Consider the following 20681-nt stretch of genomic DNA (forward strand, 5'->3'; position numbering starts at 1 on the left):
TAAGGCAGATATTGCAAACTGAAATACCAGTCAAGTTAAATGATCTGATCCTCACAATGCCTCAACTATGGACAACACTCACAAACATAGCCTCAACTACTAAACTACCAAGAGAACAAGGAAGGGAAAAGGAAAGCGGAGCAAGTGTAGCAGACCCAATGTTGCTAGCCCTCACATCCGGACGGCATCCAGCGGTCGTAGAGATGGGTATTTTAGGAACGGTCCTTTCAAACACAATTGTGGATGAAGGTTCTTGGGTAAACGTCCTACCAGAAGATACTTGGAAGAAGTTGAGACAGCCGACGTTGTGGCCACCTATGTTCCAATTACTAACAACGAACCGACACTATATTAAACCTCTCGGGATCGTGATGACACAACCAGTGACTATTGGAACACAGTCGTTCCTACTCGACTTCATCATCATCCCGCTGAAGAGGAGAGGATGTGAAGCCATTCTGGGCCGAGGATGGCTTGTACAAGCAAGGGTTAAGCATGACTGAAAGAAGAATATCCTATCAATGGAGCGCGGAGGCAGAAGATTCATAATTGACCTGCACACACAAATGGTAGGTGAGGAGGCAGTGTCGTTGGATTCTGAAGGCGAAGGTGGAGGGGATGACGAGGGGAAGAAGAGAATGAAACTTGATGAAGAGGGAGTATTGAGATTGGTAGAAGGGTCGAATGAGGACGATCTAGATTCGATGAACAAACTATTTCATTGGTAGATAGAGGATTGCGAACTCTTCTCGAACTACAACATGTTGGGCGTCGAAGAAGAAAAAGGAAGAAACGAGTTTCGGAGGAATATAGTGAACTAAAGGAAGGAGAAGCGTAGGTGGATGAAACACCAGCCCATACGTTCAGTGAAGATAAGCCGATAAAATATAAAGAGGCCACAGTACAAACCATGAACCTCAGAGATATTGAACTAGAAAACATACTGGTGGGAGAAGAGAGAGCTTTGACCCATGTGGAGAAGAGAAGAATACACCATATAGCTGGAAATTTGTAGGAAGAGACCTGGAGGTGCACCATACGACAAGGGAAAAATATTGTATAGATTGGAGGCTCCGTACGGACAAGGAGCTACCACTGTACGACCTTCTGGAAGTAGGCAAGGAAGTATTGTACGACCTAGACAAAGCAACCGCATAGATTCAGGAAAGGACTATACGAACCAGCTAGGGTACCATATGGTACCGGACAAATAGGAGTACACCATCACTGTACGATATATGAACAAAATTGTACGGCCACAGAGGGGGATACACATTGCCAAACAACACTGTATGATCAAACAAGGTAACCGTACGGACAACCAGAAGAGGCTGCCGTATAGACACATGCATTGTCTATGAAGGAGATAGCACCGTACGGCCTATTGTGTGGCAGAAGATAAACATAGGGCCTTACGGATAGATAAGAGCATTATTGGGAGGAAGAAAGTACTGTACGTCGTATGAAGGAGCAATTAAAACAATAGAAAGAGATGGAAGCGGCCGTATGAAGATATTCCGTACGACCGTATGGCTCAAGGAAAGAAAACATCAAGCACCGTACATCATCAACATACATAAAAGTGAAAAGTGCAAAAGTCGTACGGCCAAGAAAGAGAAGTTTTGATCGTATGCCCAGGAGCTGAAAGAACTGGCTGTACAGCCCTTGCAGGATTGGTGGATGAAGGAGGCATTGCCATACAATCAGTCAAAGGGTTGCAAAAGATAGAACGACCATTATTAAAATGGGGGTAGAGGTGATTGAAAGAAGGGGACAGGAAGTGTTCCAAAAAAAAAATGACGACAAATAAAAAATGTTCAGAATGAATAATGTATGATACCGAAGGGAAGGGAAAGACATAAACAGGTAGTAAAACATAAGCAGTTGCTAGAAAGAGTGTGGAATCGGAAGAAAATCACAAAAATAGTGTATTCCATGGAATTTGTGTGACTTTGAGAGTGCTAATTTGGTCTTGGCGGCGGGGGCGTTGCCCCTCAACCCTATTGGACCCCAGTCAATTCAGTTATTAGTTGTGGGAAGTGTGACCAGTTGATGAGACCTGGAGCTACTGCAAGTGTGGAGTGTCTATGTACTAGAGGTGGAGAGAACAACAAAGCAAGCCTTTCGAGAGGGGTGATATGCTTTGAGGCACTTGGAGTAGGTGTTGGACATGAAGCTATCTTGGTGGATGCATAGAGAGCTTGGGAGGAGTTGATCATCCAGTTGAAGGCAGTACAGCGACACTTGGTTCAGTGCACCCAGGAGTTGGAAGTAGAGAAAACGACACGGGTGGATATTTTGTAATTGTCTTCCAGAGACGACTTTTTTTTTTGGGGGGGATGATGTCGACAAAGTTATAAAATAGCCAACAGGTAGATTAGCATCCGAAAGGACGCGTGACGGTTGAGTCACCCCTTCGAAATGGTATATGTACACCATCCGGAATGGACTTTGGATCATGGTTGTAATCATCATTGGAAGCACTATGTAATCTCTTCGGCATATATGCGAATAATAAAAGGAGTACTATTGTGTTACATGTTCTTGTCTATTGTTTGTATGCATTAAACTATTTACCAAATACTGTAAATGTTTACCGCATAGATTAATTGATTAACGCACACAAACAATGAACAAGAACAGCAACAACAGTACTCCTTTATTCGCATATCCAAGAGATTACATACAAAGCATAAGATGATTTACAATGTTCCCAGACAGGGTATAAATACTTCTCGCCGAACCTTCCTGAAGGAGTCCATCGGCTACATAACAATACTAATCTACCTGTTGGCTACAAAATCTTTACCGACGACATGAGCCCGTTGGCTACACAGTTTCTATTGATGACATCATCCCCCCAAAAGAAAATTTGTCTTCGGATGACAATTACAAAATATCTGAGACAAATTAACAAACAAAATACATTAATTGACTAACTACAACAAGATAGATTTGTTTTTGTCACATCACTTTCACATTCATCCCGTGCATGCACCAAACTGGTCTCCAACTCACGATGCATCTGTAGCCTTTGCCAACACAGTATTGTCTCCTTAGTCAAGCTGACCTTGATAGCCACCTGTTGCTGCTTTCTCTGCTTCCAACTTCTGGGTACCCTGAGCCAAGTGTCATCGTACTATCTTCAACTGGATGATCAGCTCCTCTCGAGCTCTCTATGCATCCACCAAAACAGCTTCACATCCAACACTTACTCCAAATGCCTCAAAGTGTAACATCCCTCTCAAAAGGCTTGCTCCAGTGCTCTCTCCACCTCTTGCACACTATGCCTGCAGTAGCTCCAGGTCTCATCAACCGGTCACACTTCCCATGATTGATAACCGCACCAGGGTCTAGGGGGCATTGCGATAATTTGTCTTTCTCCTTTTCTTTGTTGTCTTTTGTGGCAAAGGTTTTGAAAATTTCCGCTTTGCTAATTCCCACTTAGCTATCCAGAACTTCCTGGAAATATCCCTTTCTTACCTTAAGAATTCTATTTCTCCCACGGCGTGGGAAACTTCTCCCACAGCTTCTTTTTCTCCCACGGTGTCTTTTTCTTCCACGGCATGGGAAACTTCTCCCACGGCTTCTTTTTTTCCCGCGGTGTGGGAAACTTCTCCCACGGCTTCATTTTCTCCCACGACATGGAAAACTTCTCCCACGACTTCTTTTTCTCCCGTGACATCTTTTTCTCCCACGGCGTGGGAAACTTCTCCCACGGCTTCTTTTTCTCCAACTTATTCCGCAGCATGGGAAACTTCTCCCATGGCTTCTTTTTCTCCTACGGCTTGGGAAACTTCTCCCACAGCTTCTTTTTTTCTCCCACGGCTTCGTTTTCTCCCACGAGACAGTTGTCCACGGGACAACTCTTTATTTTTTTATTTTTTTTAAAGAAAACCTCTTGTCACCCTTCTTGGTCTCTCTCTGCTGCAAGTGCCGCAATCACCTGTTGCTTTAAAGTATAACCCTATGGGAGTAAGAGACGCCGCCGGAACAAAAGACAAGTTGCGGCTAAAAGACAACGCCTACGGAAAGAAGGGTTAAGTCGTGGAGAATAGAATGCTGGTGCTCGGCGAGAATGTCCTCCAAAGCCCGCGGGACTGAAAGGGAATAGTCGACCTACGGAAGATAAAACAACCAGCGGGAATGAAATCTTAAGCGGTCTGCGAGCTGAGCCTTATGGCGTTGAGAATCTTCAAAATAACCCGCGGGAAAAGTGGAGTCTACGGCGGAGCATACGTCGTGGGGAAGGAGGATGCACACAGACACCCCACGGGGGTCTTATTTTCCGTGGCCACCTATGGTTCCCGCAGCGATTCTGTATTTCCGTGGAGGTCTTCATCTCCCGCGGCATGGGAAACTTCTCCCACGGCTTTTTTTTTCTTGTGGCATGGGAAACTTCTCCCACGGTGTGTGAAACTTCTTCGGTGGCTTCTTTTTCTCCCACGGCATGGGAAACTTCTCCCATGGCTTCTTTTTCTCCCACAGTGTGGGAAACTGTAAACACTCTCACAATTGGATGAGCTACATAGCTGACATAAGATGCGAAGAGCAAGTTTTTGCAGATTTGGCACATTTCTACCCCAATTTCACCACCAAGCATGTTCAAGCTAAATATTTAAGAGTTAGAAAGAAAGCTGAGTTCAAGTTTTTGTAGCTTAGTATTTATCTACTTATCATGCATGTGAAAGACTCCAAATATTGTACCTGGGGTTTGAGTTTGTCTGCCTCTTTGCCAAGGCCGAGGAGAATAGTTTGCCCGTTGCATTTTGATACACTTCCATCTTGGCCACAATGAGGTCTCTCACGACAATGTCAGGTACCATCCTCTGCATGCATTCAATGAAGCCCTCCATGACCTCTCTATTGGGATTTGCATATGATGGAGAGAATTGGTAGCAAGGGTTGAGGAAATACCTCGTTGCATGAATGAGTTGGTGGAGTAGATTGCTTCCCCTATTAATAATATCCCATATGGTTTGAAATTTTATGCTACCCCCTCTTTACTTATTTCTTACAGCCTCTTTGGTCCTATCCATGGGCTCATAAAGGGACCCCATTGGGGTTTGTTTCCCATCTACCAAGCGAAGAACTCTACCCAAGGGCTTCACCATCTACAATTGAAACATAGAAAACGATTATTAATCAGAGAGTAGTGTTATAAATTAATAATGAAAGACTTGATTAATAAGTACAAAAAAATAGATATTCAACTTTTGAAGTTTCCAAGTTACCTTCACAATTTTTGTAGCTCGATCAAAAAATTAAATGTCAAAGACAATGTGTGCAACACTCTGTCCATCGACCTTCTTTTAATAATTTGACTGTAGCCATTTTGGACACACAAACATTTGCCTCAAAGGATTCATATGAAGAACACTTTGCAATGTTAAAAAAATTGTTGCAAATCTTGTGACCAAGGGTCTAACCAACTCCTTGTCTTTGGTAAAGTCTCTCATCAAGCGAAGGACCCAAGGTTGATTGTAGATATATTTTTTTATCTTCCTTGTCCTCTACAACCGGTTTCACCCAATCCAATTTCCCTATATCCTCCAAAAGAAGGTCAATAACATGCATTGCACAAGGAGACCAAAAGAGTGTGATGCTTTTCTTGTAAGATCCTACCCATTGCCACATATGCTGCTGCATTGTTGGTTATGATTTGCACTACATTTTCAGCCCCAACCTCCATCGCAACATTCTCTAGCATTACAGCCAAAGTCTCAGCCGTCTTTATCTTGTTCGAGGCATCCAAGGATTTAACAAAGACTACTTGATCCTTGCAAAAAACCAAAAAGTTGATGGTATGGTTTCGTCCATCCGTCCATCCATCTCAAAGTATGGTGCAGCCATGCTGTTTCCGTTGTAACTTTTTCTCTTCAACAACATCTTTACCCTTAGAAATAACATCTTTCAGCAATCTACAAGCACAAAATAAAAAATGAGATTAAGTACACAACTTTGATTAAAAAAAAATTACTTTCAACAAAAAAAAGTAAATTGTAAAATTATAAAAGTATTAAAGTTTAAAACAAGTAAGCTAACATCCCACTCAAGGTTACAGGGGTAGGTGGCTTGTAGCCCTCTCCCGTTACCGTACAAATGGTCACAAATTTTAGAAGATATGGACTTGCTGCAACATTGAATGAGAGGTTGTTAATAAACCAAAAATGAGCACATTGAATGTCAAGTTGCTCATGCACATCACGGTTCCATCCAGTACCCTCCAATGATGGTTGTGCTCAAGGTGTGTTTCTATGCACAAAATAACCATCAATAAAAGAGTTTTGTGGTCTACTAGAACTAGTAGATGTAGAAGCTGAGCTTGAGGGCCTGCCACAAGTAGGTTCGACCCTTGTGCAGATGTGTGGGCCACAAAAAGAGCCCACTATCCCCTTAAGTGCATCTTCTTCTTCATCAAAGGTGGCTGGGATACATGGACACAATCCACATCATTTCATTATGAATCATGATAATTGTTTTAATACATTCATTACTCATGATTAGAAAATAGTAAACGATTCTTAAAAGGAAACATACCTTGTGATTTGTAAATGGATGCCATCATGGCCAATTTCGCCATTTACCTTTTCAATTTCTTCTCTTCTTGGGCACTGAGCAAAGCAATCATTTCTCTTTTTATTTCCTTTGTTGTTGCATTACAAATCCATGTGTCATGCATTTCTACACCAGCAAGGTCGTACTTCAAATGAGATATGCCTCCATGAAATTTTTTTTACATTTCATGCATATGACACTATTATACTCCATTCCTTCAAAGGTATATTTCCATGCAAAGTCTCTAGCCCCTTTAGAGCGCATGCCTATGAATTCAGATGGACATGCTATGAGGCCATTGGGAGATGTTGCAGTTGACCTAGTTGTAGACGAAGCCATATTTGCCATTTAATGTAAAATTAACCTACACATACAAAATAAGCCACAAATTTAGAAATTTAATAAACATATTTAGGAACAAACTATATTAGATTAAAACTTCAAATAAGCTTAAACACATGCTGGAAAATCATAGAATAAAACAAAAATTGTATTAGGCTATGAAATTATTGAGATTTTTTTTTTTGGAAAATTGCAAAAACATGGTGTTAGATCTTTGTCAGTACACTCCAAAACGTATTAGAGAACATTACAATGGTATTCCTAGAGTCTTAATTAAGTTAGATGAAAGGTATGCAAGTATGGGAAGACAAAACGAATTTTAACTCGAAAGAACAAAAAATTAAGAAACTTACTTGTGAATCTGGATTTGCTTGGAAAGAGCTTCGAATCTGCTTTAGATCCACTCCTAATCCACTGGAAATCGTTTTAAATCAATGCCAAACACTTAGGAGCTTCTCCAAAATCCTTCTCCACCCAAGAAGTTGAACACAACAAAATAAACAATGAAACGTTGGGCCTATGCGTGGATTTTTACTGGCACGGTGAGTGCGAGAATTGCCTTAGTTATTGCCAAGAAATGGCAATGTAGCACCGAGAAATTGCTAACTTCTCACGGCGATAAAACCCAAATCTCGTTCGATCAGAATGGTGATAAAAACTCAAGTTTTCTTGCCGCTACGAATTTCTCCAAAGAAAATGATATAGTGGTGAGAATTTGAACTATGCTCCAAAATATTTCACTCTTGACTATCTCCTTCACCCTCCTTCCTTGCTCTATCTTGGACCCATTCCACCTCTTACATTCATTAGTCATAACCATGAGTTGTAATGGTTCCTGCAACTCAAGTATTCTCTCTAAAAGAATGAAGTAGGATGCATATCTGGTCTCACTAGATTAAGGAATTCCTTTGCGAAGCTCTTAAAGAGTGCATGTGAAGTGTGGTGGTTGGAGATATACATCTGCACATCTCTAGCATTGTTGACTACTCCCTTAATCCAGCCAATCTAGCCCATGTCCTTGAGGGCATTGTTCATGGCATGCAAACGACATGGAGTCCACCAAATATGTCTATATGCTCTGCCCTAATAAGCCTCTCTGCCACTCTACACACTGGTGCTGCATCAGGCACCACTTGGACCACATTTTGTGGCCCAATGTCCTCTATAGCTATCTAGTGGACGTCAAGCTGAAAATCAACATCCATTCGATGCCCTACACAATGAACAGCCCTGAGGAAGAATGGGCCATTTGAGCATGTAACTATGATATTGATGAGTGGACGGTTCCTAATGTCTGTCCACCCATCCATGATAATGCTACATTGTGAGTCCTCCCAAACTACCCTCATGGTCTCCATCATTTGATCGATCTTGGCATACCCATTATCCAAGATTGTGGTCCTCAATTTGTGCTCACCCAGTGGCACTAATGATGGTCCTTTGCCCTTTGCAACCTTTTGCAACATCTCCTTATAATAAGTAGATCGAGTCATATGAAGTGGTACGACATTGGAAAAAAAGAATCGAGCAATGGATTCCTCTGTCTCCTTTGTCATTCGGACAATGAATAAATCTGCTATGGGGTTACTTTTAGTTGTCACCTTCCGTTCCCCTTGCGCGTCCTACTTCAGCTATAGCACTCAAAGTGGAAGAAGGTTTAGAGGCTGCTTGTATAAATGATGATGCTCTTAGTTGCAATCTAGGAGAAAAAACACATTGCTTCCCTTGTAATTGCTGCTCATGTGATTGCTGAATAGACAAAATTTGTCGCCTACCAGATAAGGTAGTAGGCATTTCAATCCTTAAGTAATCTGGAATGCCCCAAAGCTTGCTGAATTCAATTCTATAATGCAAATTTTTACTGTGGCTCAAAAACTCACATGCTCCCACACCTTTTCCTGTCCAAAAGGAAGTGTGCATTCACTCTAGTGATGCTACCAAACCATTATGTACCAAATATGTTGCATTTCCACTTCGTTGTGCCAGCACCTGCTTGTGTTGGAGTATCTATGCTCGTTGCAAACTGCCTAAGAGTTGATTTTGGGTCATATTTACTGCTAACCCACTTTGTCAAAAGTGTAGAGGGGTAATTAATAGATGGTGGACTAGGTGGCCAATTATGTGTGGATTGAGATTCAGTTTGCTCATCCTCCCCATTGCTCTTATCATTACGCTCAGCCTTAGGTACATATTCTTGGCTATTATCACTATGAGAATGAGTTTTCAATTTCATCTCATCATCACTACCACTTGTTTCATGACTACATTGGTAAAAAAGAATCGACCAATGGATTCCTCTATCTCCTCTTTCATGCGTACATTAAATGAGTCTGCTATGGGGTTACTTTTAGTTGTCACCTTCTGTTTCCCCTTGCGTGTCCTACTTAAGCTATAGCACTCAAAGTGGAAAAAGGTTCTGAGGCTGCCTCTGTAAATGATGATGCTCTTGGCTGCAATCTAGGAGAAAAGACACATTGCTTCCCTTGTAATTGCTGCTCATGTGATTGCTGAATCGTTAGAATTTGTAGTAGGCATCTCAATCCACATGTAATTTGGAATGCCCCAAAGCTTGCTGAATTCAGTTCTATAATGCAAATTTTTATTGCGGCTCAAAAACTCACATGCTCCCAAACCTTTTCTTGTCCAAAAAAGAGGAAGTGTACATTCACTCTACTGATGCTACCAAACCATTCTGTACCAAATATGTTGCATTTCCACTTCCTTGTGCCACATCACCTGCTTGTGTTGGAGCATCTATCCTTGTTGCAAACTGCTTAAGAGGTGATTTAGAGTCATATTTACCCCTAACCCACTTTGTCAAAAGTGTAGAGGGGTAATTAGTAGATGGTGGACTAGGTGGCCAATTATGTGTGGATTGAGATTAAGTTTGCTAATCCTCCTCATTGCTCTTATCATTATGCTCAGCCTCAGGAACATATTCTTGGCTATTAACACTATGAGAATGAGTTTTCAATTCCATCTCATCATCACTGCCACTTGTTTCATGACTATGGGAGCTCATTTTGACATTGCATTTCACCAAATGAAAAAAACAATAAATACATGGTTTCAGCCTATGCCTTTCTCTAAAATAACAAGATTTTAAGTCAAAATTTAAGCAATAACAATTTATGATTGAAACAACAAGAATCTACTTCAATCTACAAATGAAATTCAAATAACTATAACAAAAAGAAATAACTAGAAATATAAAACTAAGAACAATGAAAAATTAGTGAGAAACCCTACCTTTTTGCTTGAAAATCTCTACAATAAGGTGAAGAATCTTCTACCTCCTCTTCTTCTTGTTCCTTGTCTCTCCTTTTTGCCTTGTAATCATAGTTTCAAAACTCAGCGAAGTATCGCCAGAATCGCGAAATATTGTGGATCAATCCCGACAATGATTATATTGCTGCATATACCGGCAACGGTATGTTAAATAAATCACAACGATTTTTAAAGTTAATATCGCACAAAAAAACAAAAAAAAATGGTCAAATACCATTGACAACCTTTCCCTCTGTAGTTTTAATGTTTAAAAATGTGGATGTGCCCACGGTAGAAATTGTCATTTGCAGTTTTAGAGTAACGTTTTTTGTTTTGCATGAGATGGGGATAGTAGAAGTTTTAGACTACAGGCAATGACGACCAGATGACATTCCTCAGCTGCCCAGCATATCGATTTGATATATGATTTATTGATAAATATTAAAAAGTTAAAAAACTATTTAAAACTTACTTATTTTGTAAAAACTAAATGCTAAAATAATTTTTAAAAAATAATTTATAATAAAATACAGTAAAATTAATTGACTGTAATACTGTATTACTGTTTTTTTCTCAATTTATATTTTATAATTTACGTTACTGTTATCCATCAGTATTTAACAAATTAAATATAATTTAACTGTTAAATATGAACTTACTGTAGTCTGGATTCTATAATTAAATTTACTGTTTTATTGGAATTTATGTAACAGTATTTACTTTTAGTAAATTTAGTATTTACAATAATGCTATTTTATAATTTATATATAACAGTATTATGTTCAAGTGTACTTTTAAAAGATTTATAGTTTAGTAGTTGAATTTTAAATTGATAATGTATGCTTTCTAACTATACATCTTCTATTTTATATTAGGTTCTCTAAGTCTACAAGATGACTGGTTGTGGTAGAGTTAAAGGACCCTTTATTGAAATTTGAACTTAAGATGTATTCAGAAGTAGTAGTTTCAAGAATATTTTAAGAAATTTTATATTTTCAAATGTTTGATAAAAGTGTCGATTTATTGCCGAATTTTTCACTGAGCTTTTGCCGATTCCAAGTTTTCTAAAAATTTTGGGCCGGCCGAGATATTGCCAATACCGAGTTTTTAAACTATGCTTGTAATCATTCTTTTCACCCTCACAAGCACCCTTTTTCTCAACTCTTCACTCTTCTTCTTGCTGCTGTTGCAAACAATAACAAACCTAAAATGAATGCAAATGAAGCCATATAGTAAATGCAAGCAATATAAAACATTTTATTAGCCCATGTCTTAAGGTCAAAAAATGACCCCTAAGAATCAATAGAAAAGGTTTTTATTTTAATATTATGTTTTTCTTTTTGGCTGAGATGGAGGGAGTCCGGCCATTCCTTGGAGGGGTTGAGGGATGCGCCCCCATCCCCTAGCCCCTCAGGAGATGCCAAGATGTCTCCCTGTCTCCTTGGGGTTGAGGACCACTTGGTAATGCCGCTGGAGACACCGGAACAGCGTCCCCCCGCCCCCGGTGCATCCCCCTCTCTAAGATTTGGGGGGTTTTCAGGGTGAGACGTGTCCCCGGGTTACTTTGGTATTATGTAAGTTTAGCTTTGATTATGGTTGCCAATTAATGTGCCCATCTTTCACATTATTATACAGAAATTTTAATCTAATCTCCAATGCGAATAATTAACACTTTCAACGCCTTACATGAAGCACCTATTAAAAGAATTTTGATGTGGTTTTACATCATTTAAGTCTCTAGACTTCTCATTGCAACTGTTCATCAATGTACATGTTTTACAGAATAGAAATCACTTTACCTGCAAGTATCCAGTTGTAAGTAGGATTACTGTAACCACAGTTCACAGTTTCGGACTTGGGGAGTACTTAACAAGCTTTTGGCTAAACTCTTCAATCAGCTTTTGGATTCCATAATGTACAAGTAAATTCCTATACTACATTATTGCATTCTGATACTGTAACTTGAGACTCTTCAATAATTTAGACAAAACACCTTAATACGTAATATAGTTCCTAACAAATTGATAATTGACATACATATTCTAACACTGATTCATCATCACTTGTGACTTGGGAGATAATTTATATCATGTTAATGTTCTTCAATGCTTAGATATCATGTTTGGAAATGTAAATACAAGTCTTATTTCAGATTTTATACCATGATCATGTGATTGATTGATTCACACAGTATGATATGTGTTTCCAATCTTTCTTGCAAAGTTTTTGGTAATATTTATTATTATATTTATGACTTTATATGTTTGATGTGATGCCAACATTCAGGGCCTATGGGATGTGGAAAGAACATCTGATGAAAACAATGTTCAGTGCGTACTCAGGATCTTTGTTAATGTTGCATTTTCAAAGAAAACGTTATGGAAAGGTAATTTTTTTCTCGTTAATATGTCAGAGCACAACGGCCAAAAATGGTGAGAAGGGAATTGTTCAATTGAGTGGCGTGAAATATGTTTTTTTAGCACATCATATATAGGCAAAGGAAGTTGTAGATCATTTTGTTCAAGTGCAAACAGACCATAATGATAATTATACACATGAAGTAATACATTGATGAACACAAGATTTTTTATCAATAAATTTATTTGACACAGCTTTTAGATGTAAGTAATTAAGTGCACACATTTTAGTATCAATGTTTGGGATCATACTTACATGATCCATAATTAAATTGAGAAAATGATAAAAGAATTACTGGAAACCAATAACAAGTTAAACTATTTTAAAATGTGAAGAACGATACTTAGTAAACATTAGGAGAGAAAGGTCAAATGATTGGGGGGGTCTGTAACACTGATGAGATAAAAGGTCGATTAGGGGAAGTGAGGACCAGTGATGACACAAAAAGAGAAAAAATATCAACGGCAGATCCCAAGATTAAGGGTCATGCCTGAAGATGAATGATATAGCTACAAAATTTGGAAGAACGGACGTATGAGAAATGGGGAGGAAAAGAGACTGAATAACAAAGGGGCCATTATTTCAGCAAGGATGAAAAGGAGAAGGAAACAAATGGAGTGACAAATCTATCAATAACCAATGGTAGGAATCATAATTATAAAAATTGTATTCAGCAATTACTTGGCAAGCCCTATAATTTTTAAAAACCTAGGAGTTGGCAAAAAATTGAGGAAAAACTTTGTAATTTAAAAAAAAAATTCATAAAACACTCATTACTTAATTTGTAGAACATGTTATCGGTTTCCATCTTATAAATAGAAATTAGAGTTTAATATATATCATAGATCAAGAAGCAAGTTCAACCTTTAAAAAAATATGAGCTTCAAGTTTCAATATTAATAAAAATTATGAATCATAAATTTTTATATGAAAAGAGCCTTTAAAAATTTTTACCACTTAAATGGTATGTTGAAAGTGGATGTTGTAGCTGTAACATCCTCAATAGGAGCTTTATATATAATGATAGGATCAAGCTATGTATGCAAGGAAACCATTGATGTGTGTTTTATGACACTCCCAAACACAATAAAATACTATGTATTCTATTCTCTCCTGAACAAAGAAACCTCAAATGCTAAACAAAGTGATCGATTAAGGCAACCTGAACTTTTGTAATGCGAACATGTAACTTTTAGATAGAGAGAGAAAGTGAAATGATGTGATATTGTTGGTAATCACAAGGGAACTTATGTATTTTCTCTTGGATTTTATCAATTTTTTTTGCTTAAACCAATCGAGACACTAGAGTGCTAAACTGATTTTAACTTAAATGAAACGATAAAAAGGATAAAGGCTTAGAGAAATCTAATCTACATCTAATACCTAAGTGCAATGATAACAATGGATAATGCTTAGACAGACAAATTCCTCATGGGATTACTTTCTATTTAACCAAGGCCACAAAATGCCATAGAGTGCAATTCTCTAAGGTAGTGAAAGATTTTCATATTGTATATAATCCATCTGCTAGCAGGATCCAAATGAATGTCCATAATCGACCAATGCCCAGAATGAGGTTCAAAATATCCATGATTCCATACATTGCACTTTGCAATTAACAGACTACACATGGCATGTGCCACAAAATAATATTATGCTATTTTTATTTTTTCTTATTTAATGGTTAGTATTGTAGATTCTAGAAATATTAGATAGTTTCTAATTTTATGATTGTTTCATAATAGTAATATAGTCTTTGTACAACTATAAATGATCATTTGATCATCTAATTAATTGATTCATTATTTTGGGGTTCACCACTTAGTGTGTTGGTTAAATGGTGGTGTTTTTGTTGTCCCCACCCTGGTTCAAACCTTCACTAGGCTAGTGTGATTGTGGGTTTATGCCTTTGTTGATCCAATGTGCTTTTGGGTTCGGGCCTTAACTTTGTAACAAGGTTCCCATTTGTGGCCTCACTGGCTCATAGATCTAGGTCAAAAGCATTTCACGTGCAGCCAAGGGCATGTCGTGTGAGCATCACCTGTCACGTTGAAAAGTTTACAAGGCTTTTTAATTATTTTTAAACCATTCATTATTTGACCAACATCGTATAAGAGCAATATTAATTTTTTTTTTCAAAAATTTATAATTTCTTTTCGAAATATGCTTCAACTTTTTTAAGCAAAAGAAAAATGCAACTTTTATGAGTTTTTAAGCAATTCTTATATTATTCATTCTCATTGTAATGGTTGATCACAAAGGGTGATACAAAATGTTGATATAAAATTTGCAGTTTTGTTTTTTGAAACTTCTTAAATAAAAGTAATGTATTTTTCAATTTATCATAGTTACATAAAAATAAGATTTTAAAAATTGAAGTTCTATAATGCATCAATTTGCAATAGCAAGTTTAAACCTGGATCAAGCACTTGTCGGATTTATCCGTCTTTCATCACGCTTTTCATCAATCTTTATAATTTAAAAGATGAACTGTATTGCATTTGATTCATTGTTAAATATCATGTAAAGTTGCTTCTGTAGCTAATCATTGTGTGGTATTTTGGTACCACGCAGGAAAAATTGAGCAAGGTACATGTGAAGAATGCAAGGAAGCTTATGCCTCTTGGATACATGAGGTATGATTACCAACGTCTATAAGTCTTGCAGTACCTCCATATTCAATTCAATTAATTTTATTATCGTGAAAAACCACTGTAATTCTGTACTCAGTATGGTCTGTTTTATTGTAGGCTCATTCTCTCCTGCAACAAGTTAAAGAGCAGAGTGTCAAAACAATGAATTGTGAGCTTCCTGTTACATCCATACCAAATAGTCCAGACTCCCCAAGAGTTGTGCTCAGTGCAGATGGTATAGAATCCAATTATTTATCACATTTGCATTGAAATAAAAGTGGTACAAGTTTAATGTTATTCTTACTGATCACTATTGTTTTTAAAGAAGGAAATGGACTATCAGCGATTCCAGAGCACAGACAAAGAGATGATACGATTTCAAAAGCTTGTAATATAGCAGAAGATGCTACAACTAGACAGCATTTTGGCAAGCCTGAAGCAGAGTCATCAGAAGACTCAAATTTCAAATTGAGTAATGCACAAAGGACCATGGAAACTTTGCTGACCAAAACTTTTAGCTACAGATCGTCACCACTGCTATCAAATGTGTATACTACTCTGACATTGCACTGGAAACCTGGAGGACAGTTCAGTTTAGTTTTGGCTCTGATTTTAATAGCTATATTTGCTGTTACACAGGTATTTAATACCCAGAATTTGTCTTCCATCCTATGAATTTCAATTTTGTTGTTCATTTCCTTTCAATGCTTTAGAAGTGATTTTGTTTTGAAATTGAGATATGAGACATTTTTGATATCTTAGTATCACTGTTTTCATTAATATGTATTTGAACACTATTTTCACTAGTGTGTATTTTTCCAATCTTGAAAGTGGAAATATCTCTCCCTCTCTCTCTCTCTCGTTTCTTTTATAAACAACTCAAATTGAAGCAAACAGTGGGATAAGCATCTCTTCAAATTACAATGAGAAGCACACTGAAATTAATACGAACCCTACACTAAGCTATAGAAAAGATTTACAATTTTTTATACTTTGTGCAATTTTTCTTAGGGTTTTTGAAATAGCGAGATAAAGAAAAATATATTTCCACCCTACCTTATTACCTTGGATATTAGCATAAACTTGTAAAAGTTATTTATCACAAACAAGTTTTTTCATTTTTAGATTGTACAAGTTGAATCAAGACAATTTAATCCAACACCACAACATTTCCCTACTAGCTGAAAATACAAACCAATTAGTTGATGCAATAATAACCCCCAAGTCTGTTGGCTTAAAAGTTACATCCAAGTTTTGAATTTTCTTTGCATTTGTGCAGATTATCTCTTTCCAACAACCAAGTTCCTGAGGTGTGCAAGGTGAGAGCATACGTAGATTAGAATGAGGACAATGAATTACTTGAAAAATATTTGGGAGTAGCCACCCAGTTTACAATTAAACTGAATCATAGAATCAATCAAGCCAACTGGTTGAATGCAAGTGGAACTCTATATACATGTCATTTAAGGTGGAAAACGTACTGAAAATGAGAGAAGAATCCATTGGATACACTAAGAAGGATGTTTATAAGAAAGAGAAGAGATTCGGAAGTGAACCATCCAAGATCTTTGAAAATTCTAACATTGACAGTAAATAGTCCAATTTAAAATCATGGATTTCTTTGATAGAATAATTGAACTTTGAATGGTTGTACAATTAATTCAAGCACAGCCAGAAACAATAGAATGAAATTGTGTCTCCTTAATGAACAACATTAGAGTAAGGTGTCCTCTAAGTGAAAAACATAAAGTAATCGTATACCATGAAAGGTTAGCATAATCTTGTTAATTTCTAGGATCATTTCTGCAAATGTAGAATTGTAGCCACTGTTATTGATGATTTTCCAAAAGCAGATTTGAGGACTCATAAATATGAGAGGAGGAGACATGTCTCATGAAGAGACATGTCTCTACGGTTAAACATCACTAGTTCTGAGTGAAACTCCTTGTTATGCATTCTTCTTTGTGAGAGAAAATTAAGGTGAAAGCCTTTGTACCACCCTCTGATTGGGTTCATGGTGGTTACTATTTCACATATGATATGTAATGAAAGTTGACGATCTTTCATTGACATATATAATCAAAAGCTAATCATTGTAAGATGACAATCTTATAAATGGTAGACCTGTTATCATGACAAACTTCATTAAAGTGTTGTTCCAGAGTGTTGGAAGTCATGATAACGAATAGAAAAAAGGTAACCATTGTAAGGTGGCAATCTTATAAATGGTAGACCTGTTATCATGGTTCTTTGGGCCGGATTTTTCCGAACACCATGATAACCAACTCATGGTTCTTTGGGCCAGATTTAGCTGGACACCATGATAACCAACTTGTTATGGTTCTTTGGGCCGGATCTTGTGGACTCCATGACATAGTTACTATTATAGGCCACACTTAAGGTGTTCTTTAAGCTTATATTAAAGTTATGAAATTTTTTATAGGTGAGATGATATCTTTTCATATACTTGAGAGCATAATTTGTTCTATATCAATCCTCCCTAACTAAGAGGGAGTGTTAAAGTTGTAGCTTCAATTGGATTGATTCGATCTGATATACATTATTGTTATTGGTAATCATAATTTCCTATATATACTTATCCATGTTAATGATACATATTATTATTATTCATGTTAATATAATATTTTTTAAAAATGATATTTACACCATAAAGACATGTCTCCTCTCATATTTATATGAGATCCAAATCTGCATTTGGAGATCATCAATAACAATGGCTATGATTCTACATTTGCAGAAACGATCCTAGAATTTAACACATATATGTAACTCATCTTTAAGCATATATGTAATATTAATATGTTAATCATATGTGTAATATGTTATTATATTATTTATAACAATATAATATATTTTTATATAATATATAATAATATATAATGTATAATATATATAATATATATTATATATATAAGATATTTATCTTAAAGATGATTTACCATCAACAAGGTATCTCATGATAAAATCAATCCGACAGAAGCTACAACCTTAACAAATCTGAAGCTAATTATGAACTAAAACTTAAGGAGAAATTGTTGGAACAAAAAGGAAGTGTTATAGCTGTTGTTCTGCACCCAAACAAATGAATTTGTTTAACCTAGGTCTGTTTAAGGTGCCACAGGTTACTTCTAAATTAATGTTGTTCCAAAACCAACACCAAAAATGACTCTTTTAATCAACCGTAATGGACTAGATGGAAGAGTAATGGGTTGCAATTGTGTCAGTCTGGTTCAGCAATTTTGGAGGTCTCAGTGATGTTTTTGAATGATTGCAAGGGTTTGTTGCAATTTTATGCTTAAAGTTTAAAATCAGTTTAGATTTTTGGATATCCATAACTTAATTCACCATACAATTTGATTGAAATCACAAATATTACATAACAATGATCTGACAGAGATGATAATCTTCAAAGTTTTCTGTTCAGCCACAACGGTAAGACTACACTTTGCTTCAAGTATTGCAGGTTTTAAGGCTTTTATCCGTGGTCAATAATCAGCAATCAGCATGCATCATTTACAGTCCTTAAATCTGTCTGACAACCTTTGTTATCTATTAGCAGGTCGACACACCTGATTCACTAGCTGCAACTACCTGAGATTGAGATAGTTGGGTATACGGATAAGTTTTATACCCTGGATACAAACTCTATCAAGCTATTGGATGCATGTTTGCCTTCGTCTTCAATACCCATGGCTAATGCTTTTACTCAATTAAACATGACTGCACTCAGGAATATATATACTCTCCCAGTTTATATTGCCTATTCCATATAAATTGGGTGGTCTGAAATCTTTAAACTATGTGCACCATCTTGTCTACGATCTCCAATGTGAGAGGGCCTTTCAGATATTTGCTTCCATAGGAGTAGTTAAGGGTTTGCAGTCCATCATCCCAAACTTAGTTAGAATGTCAACAATCTATTTTCCTTGATTTAGAAAGATGTAGTTCTTCTTTTTCCATACTTCTAGGCCTAGAAAGTAATGAAGAAGTCCTACATCTTTCATGTCAAATTCTGCTGTCAGATCCTATTTGCCTTTTGCCTTAAGATGTTCTTCACCTATTATTTGTAAATCATCAACATACAATACAAGAATAATAATATCACCATCAACTATTTTGAAATATATAGTAGGATCAGCTTCATTTTTGGAATAATATAATTTTGAAAGGTAGCTGTCTATCCTTTCGTACCATGCCCTGGGAGCTTGTGTAAGACCATATAGTGCTTTCTTCAGTTTACATACATAAGAATTTTTGTCATGGCTGATAAATCTTTCTAGTTGTTCTATGTATACTTCTTCAATTACGCTGTTTAGGAATGCAGTTCTAACATCCATTTGATGTATCTTCCACCCTTTGGATGTGCAATGGTTAAGATGGTTCTGACAGAAGTGTAACGAGCATCCAGAGCAAAATTCTCTTCATAATCTATTCCTTCTTTTTGTGAAAATCCGTGAGCTACAAATCTGGCTTTGTATTTTTCAATATTACCATCTGGTGCATGCTTAATTTTGAATAACCATTTAGAGGAGAAAACTGATTTATCTTTAGGTTTGGATACAAGATCCCATATATCATTTTTTAAAATGGATTGATATTCTTTAATCATCGCATCTTTCCAAGGTTGACATGATAATGCTTCCTCAACACTTGTAGGTTCTGTTTTGATGAGTTCGGATATTTGTGCATCATAACACGAAAGGCTCTTTGTTCTCTTGTTTTCTCTTAATACTTCATCAAGTTCTACTTGATTTTCCTCTTATCATTTTTCTTGCCCAAAGTGCCCTCTTTTTAATGTTATGGTTTTAAGTACTTTCTATATTAGAACTTGGAAGTTCAAGACTTCCAAAATCGCTCTCCCTCTGATTCTCTAATGTGGGATTTTCATCTAATTTGGTAGTTGGTTCTGTGTATGATTCATCAATGTTTCTTGAGACATTAAAAGCAATGTCTTCTTCAAATTTTACATCTCTGCTGATTTCAATGGTTCTTTGTCAAGGGACATAAATCCTGTATCCTAGAAATATGCCTTTCTTCTCTGACGATTCTAGTTTAGTTCTCTTTTCCTTGGGAATATGAATGTATATAGGACATCCAAAGATTCTTAGATGACTTAAGTCTAGCTTTTTTCTTGTGAATACTTCTTCAAAAGTAATGTTTTCTAATATTGAATGAGGGCATCTATTTTGGATCATGCATGAGACGTGGAGGTTTTGATCATGCATAATGACTTCGGCAGATTCTATAATAGATCTGTTTTTCTTTTCTGCGACTCCATTCTGTTGAAGATTATATGGTACAAAAAGCTCCCTCTTAATTCCAATAGAGATGCATAAATCATTAAAGTTTTCCGAAATGTATTCACCCCCATTGTCAAATCTTAAAATTTTGATTTTCTTTCTAGTTTGGTTTTCAACTAGGGCTTTAAACTCTTTGAATTTG

General features: G+C 36.8%; 1 protein-coding gene across 2 annotated transcripts in view; it reads left to right on the forward strand.

Moving 5' to 3' along the window:
* Positions 1-20681, forward strand: part of VAD1 (GRAM domain family protein) — a 98618-nt gene that overhangs the window by 59284 nt on the left and 18653 nt on the right. Inside the window, exons 14-17 of one of the 2 annotated variants that reach the window (XM_089786636.1) lie at positions 12454-12553; positions 15160-15221; positions 15336-15453; positions 15544-15857. In XM_089786636.1, coding sequence (XP_089642762.1) covers positions 12454-12553; positions 15160-15221; positions 15336-15453; positions 15544-15857 — 594 coding nt within the window. The remainder of the gene's footprint in view (positions 1-12453; positions 12554-15159; positions 15222-15335; positions 15454-15543; positions 15858-20681) is intronic. The other variant, XM_089786638.1, reaches the window with a different exon arrangement.

The sequence above is a fragment of the Cupressus sempervirens genome, chromosome 6 (assembly GCF_028749045.1).
Source record: "Cupressus sempervirens isolate cs-2001-9-10 chromosome 6, ASM2874904v1, whole genome shotgun sequence".
NCBI classification, from domain to species: domain Eukaryota; kingdom Viridiplantae; phylum Streptophyta; class Pinopsida; order Cupressales; family Cupressaceae; genus Cupressus; species Cupressus sempervirens.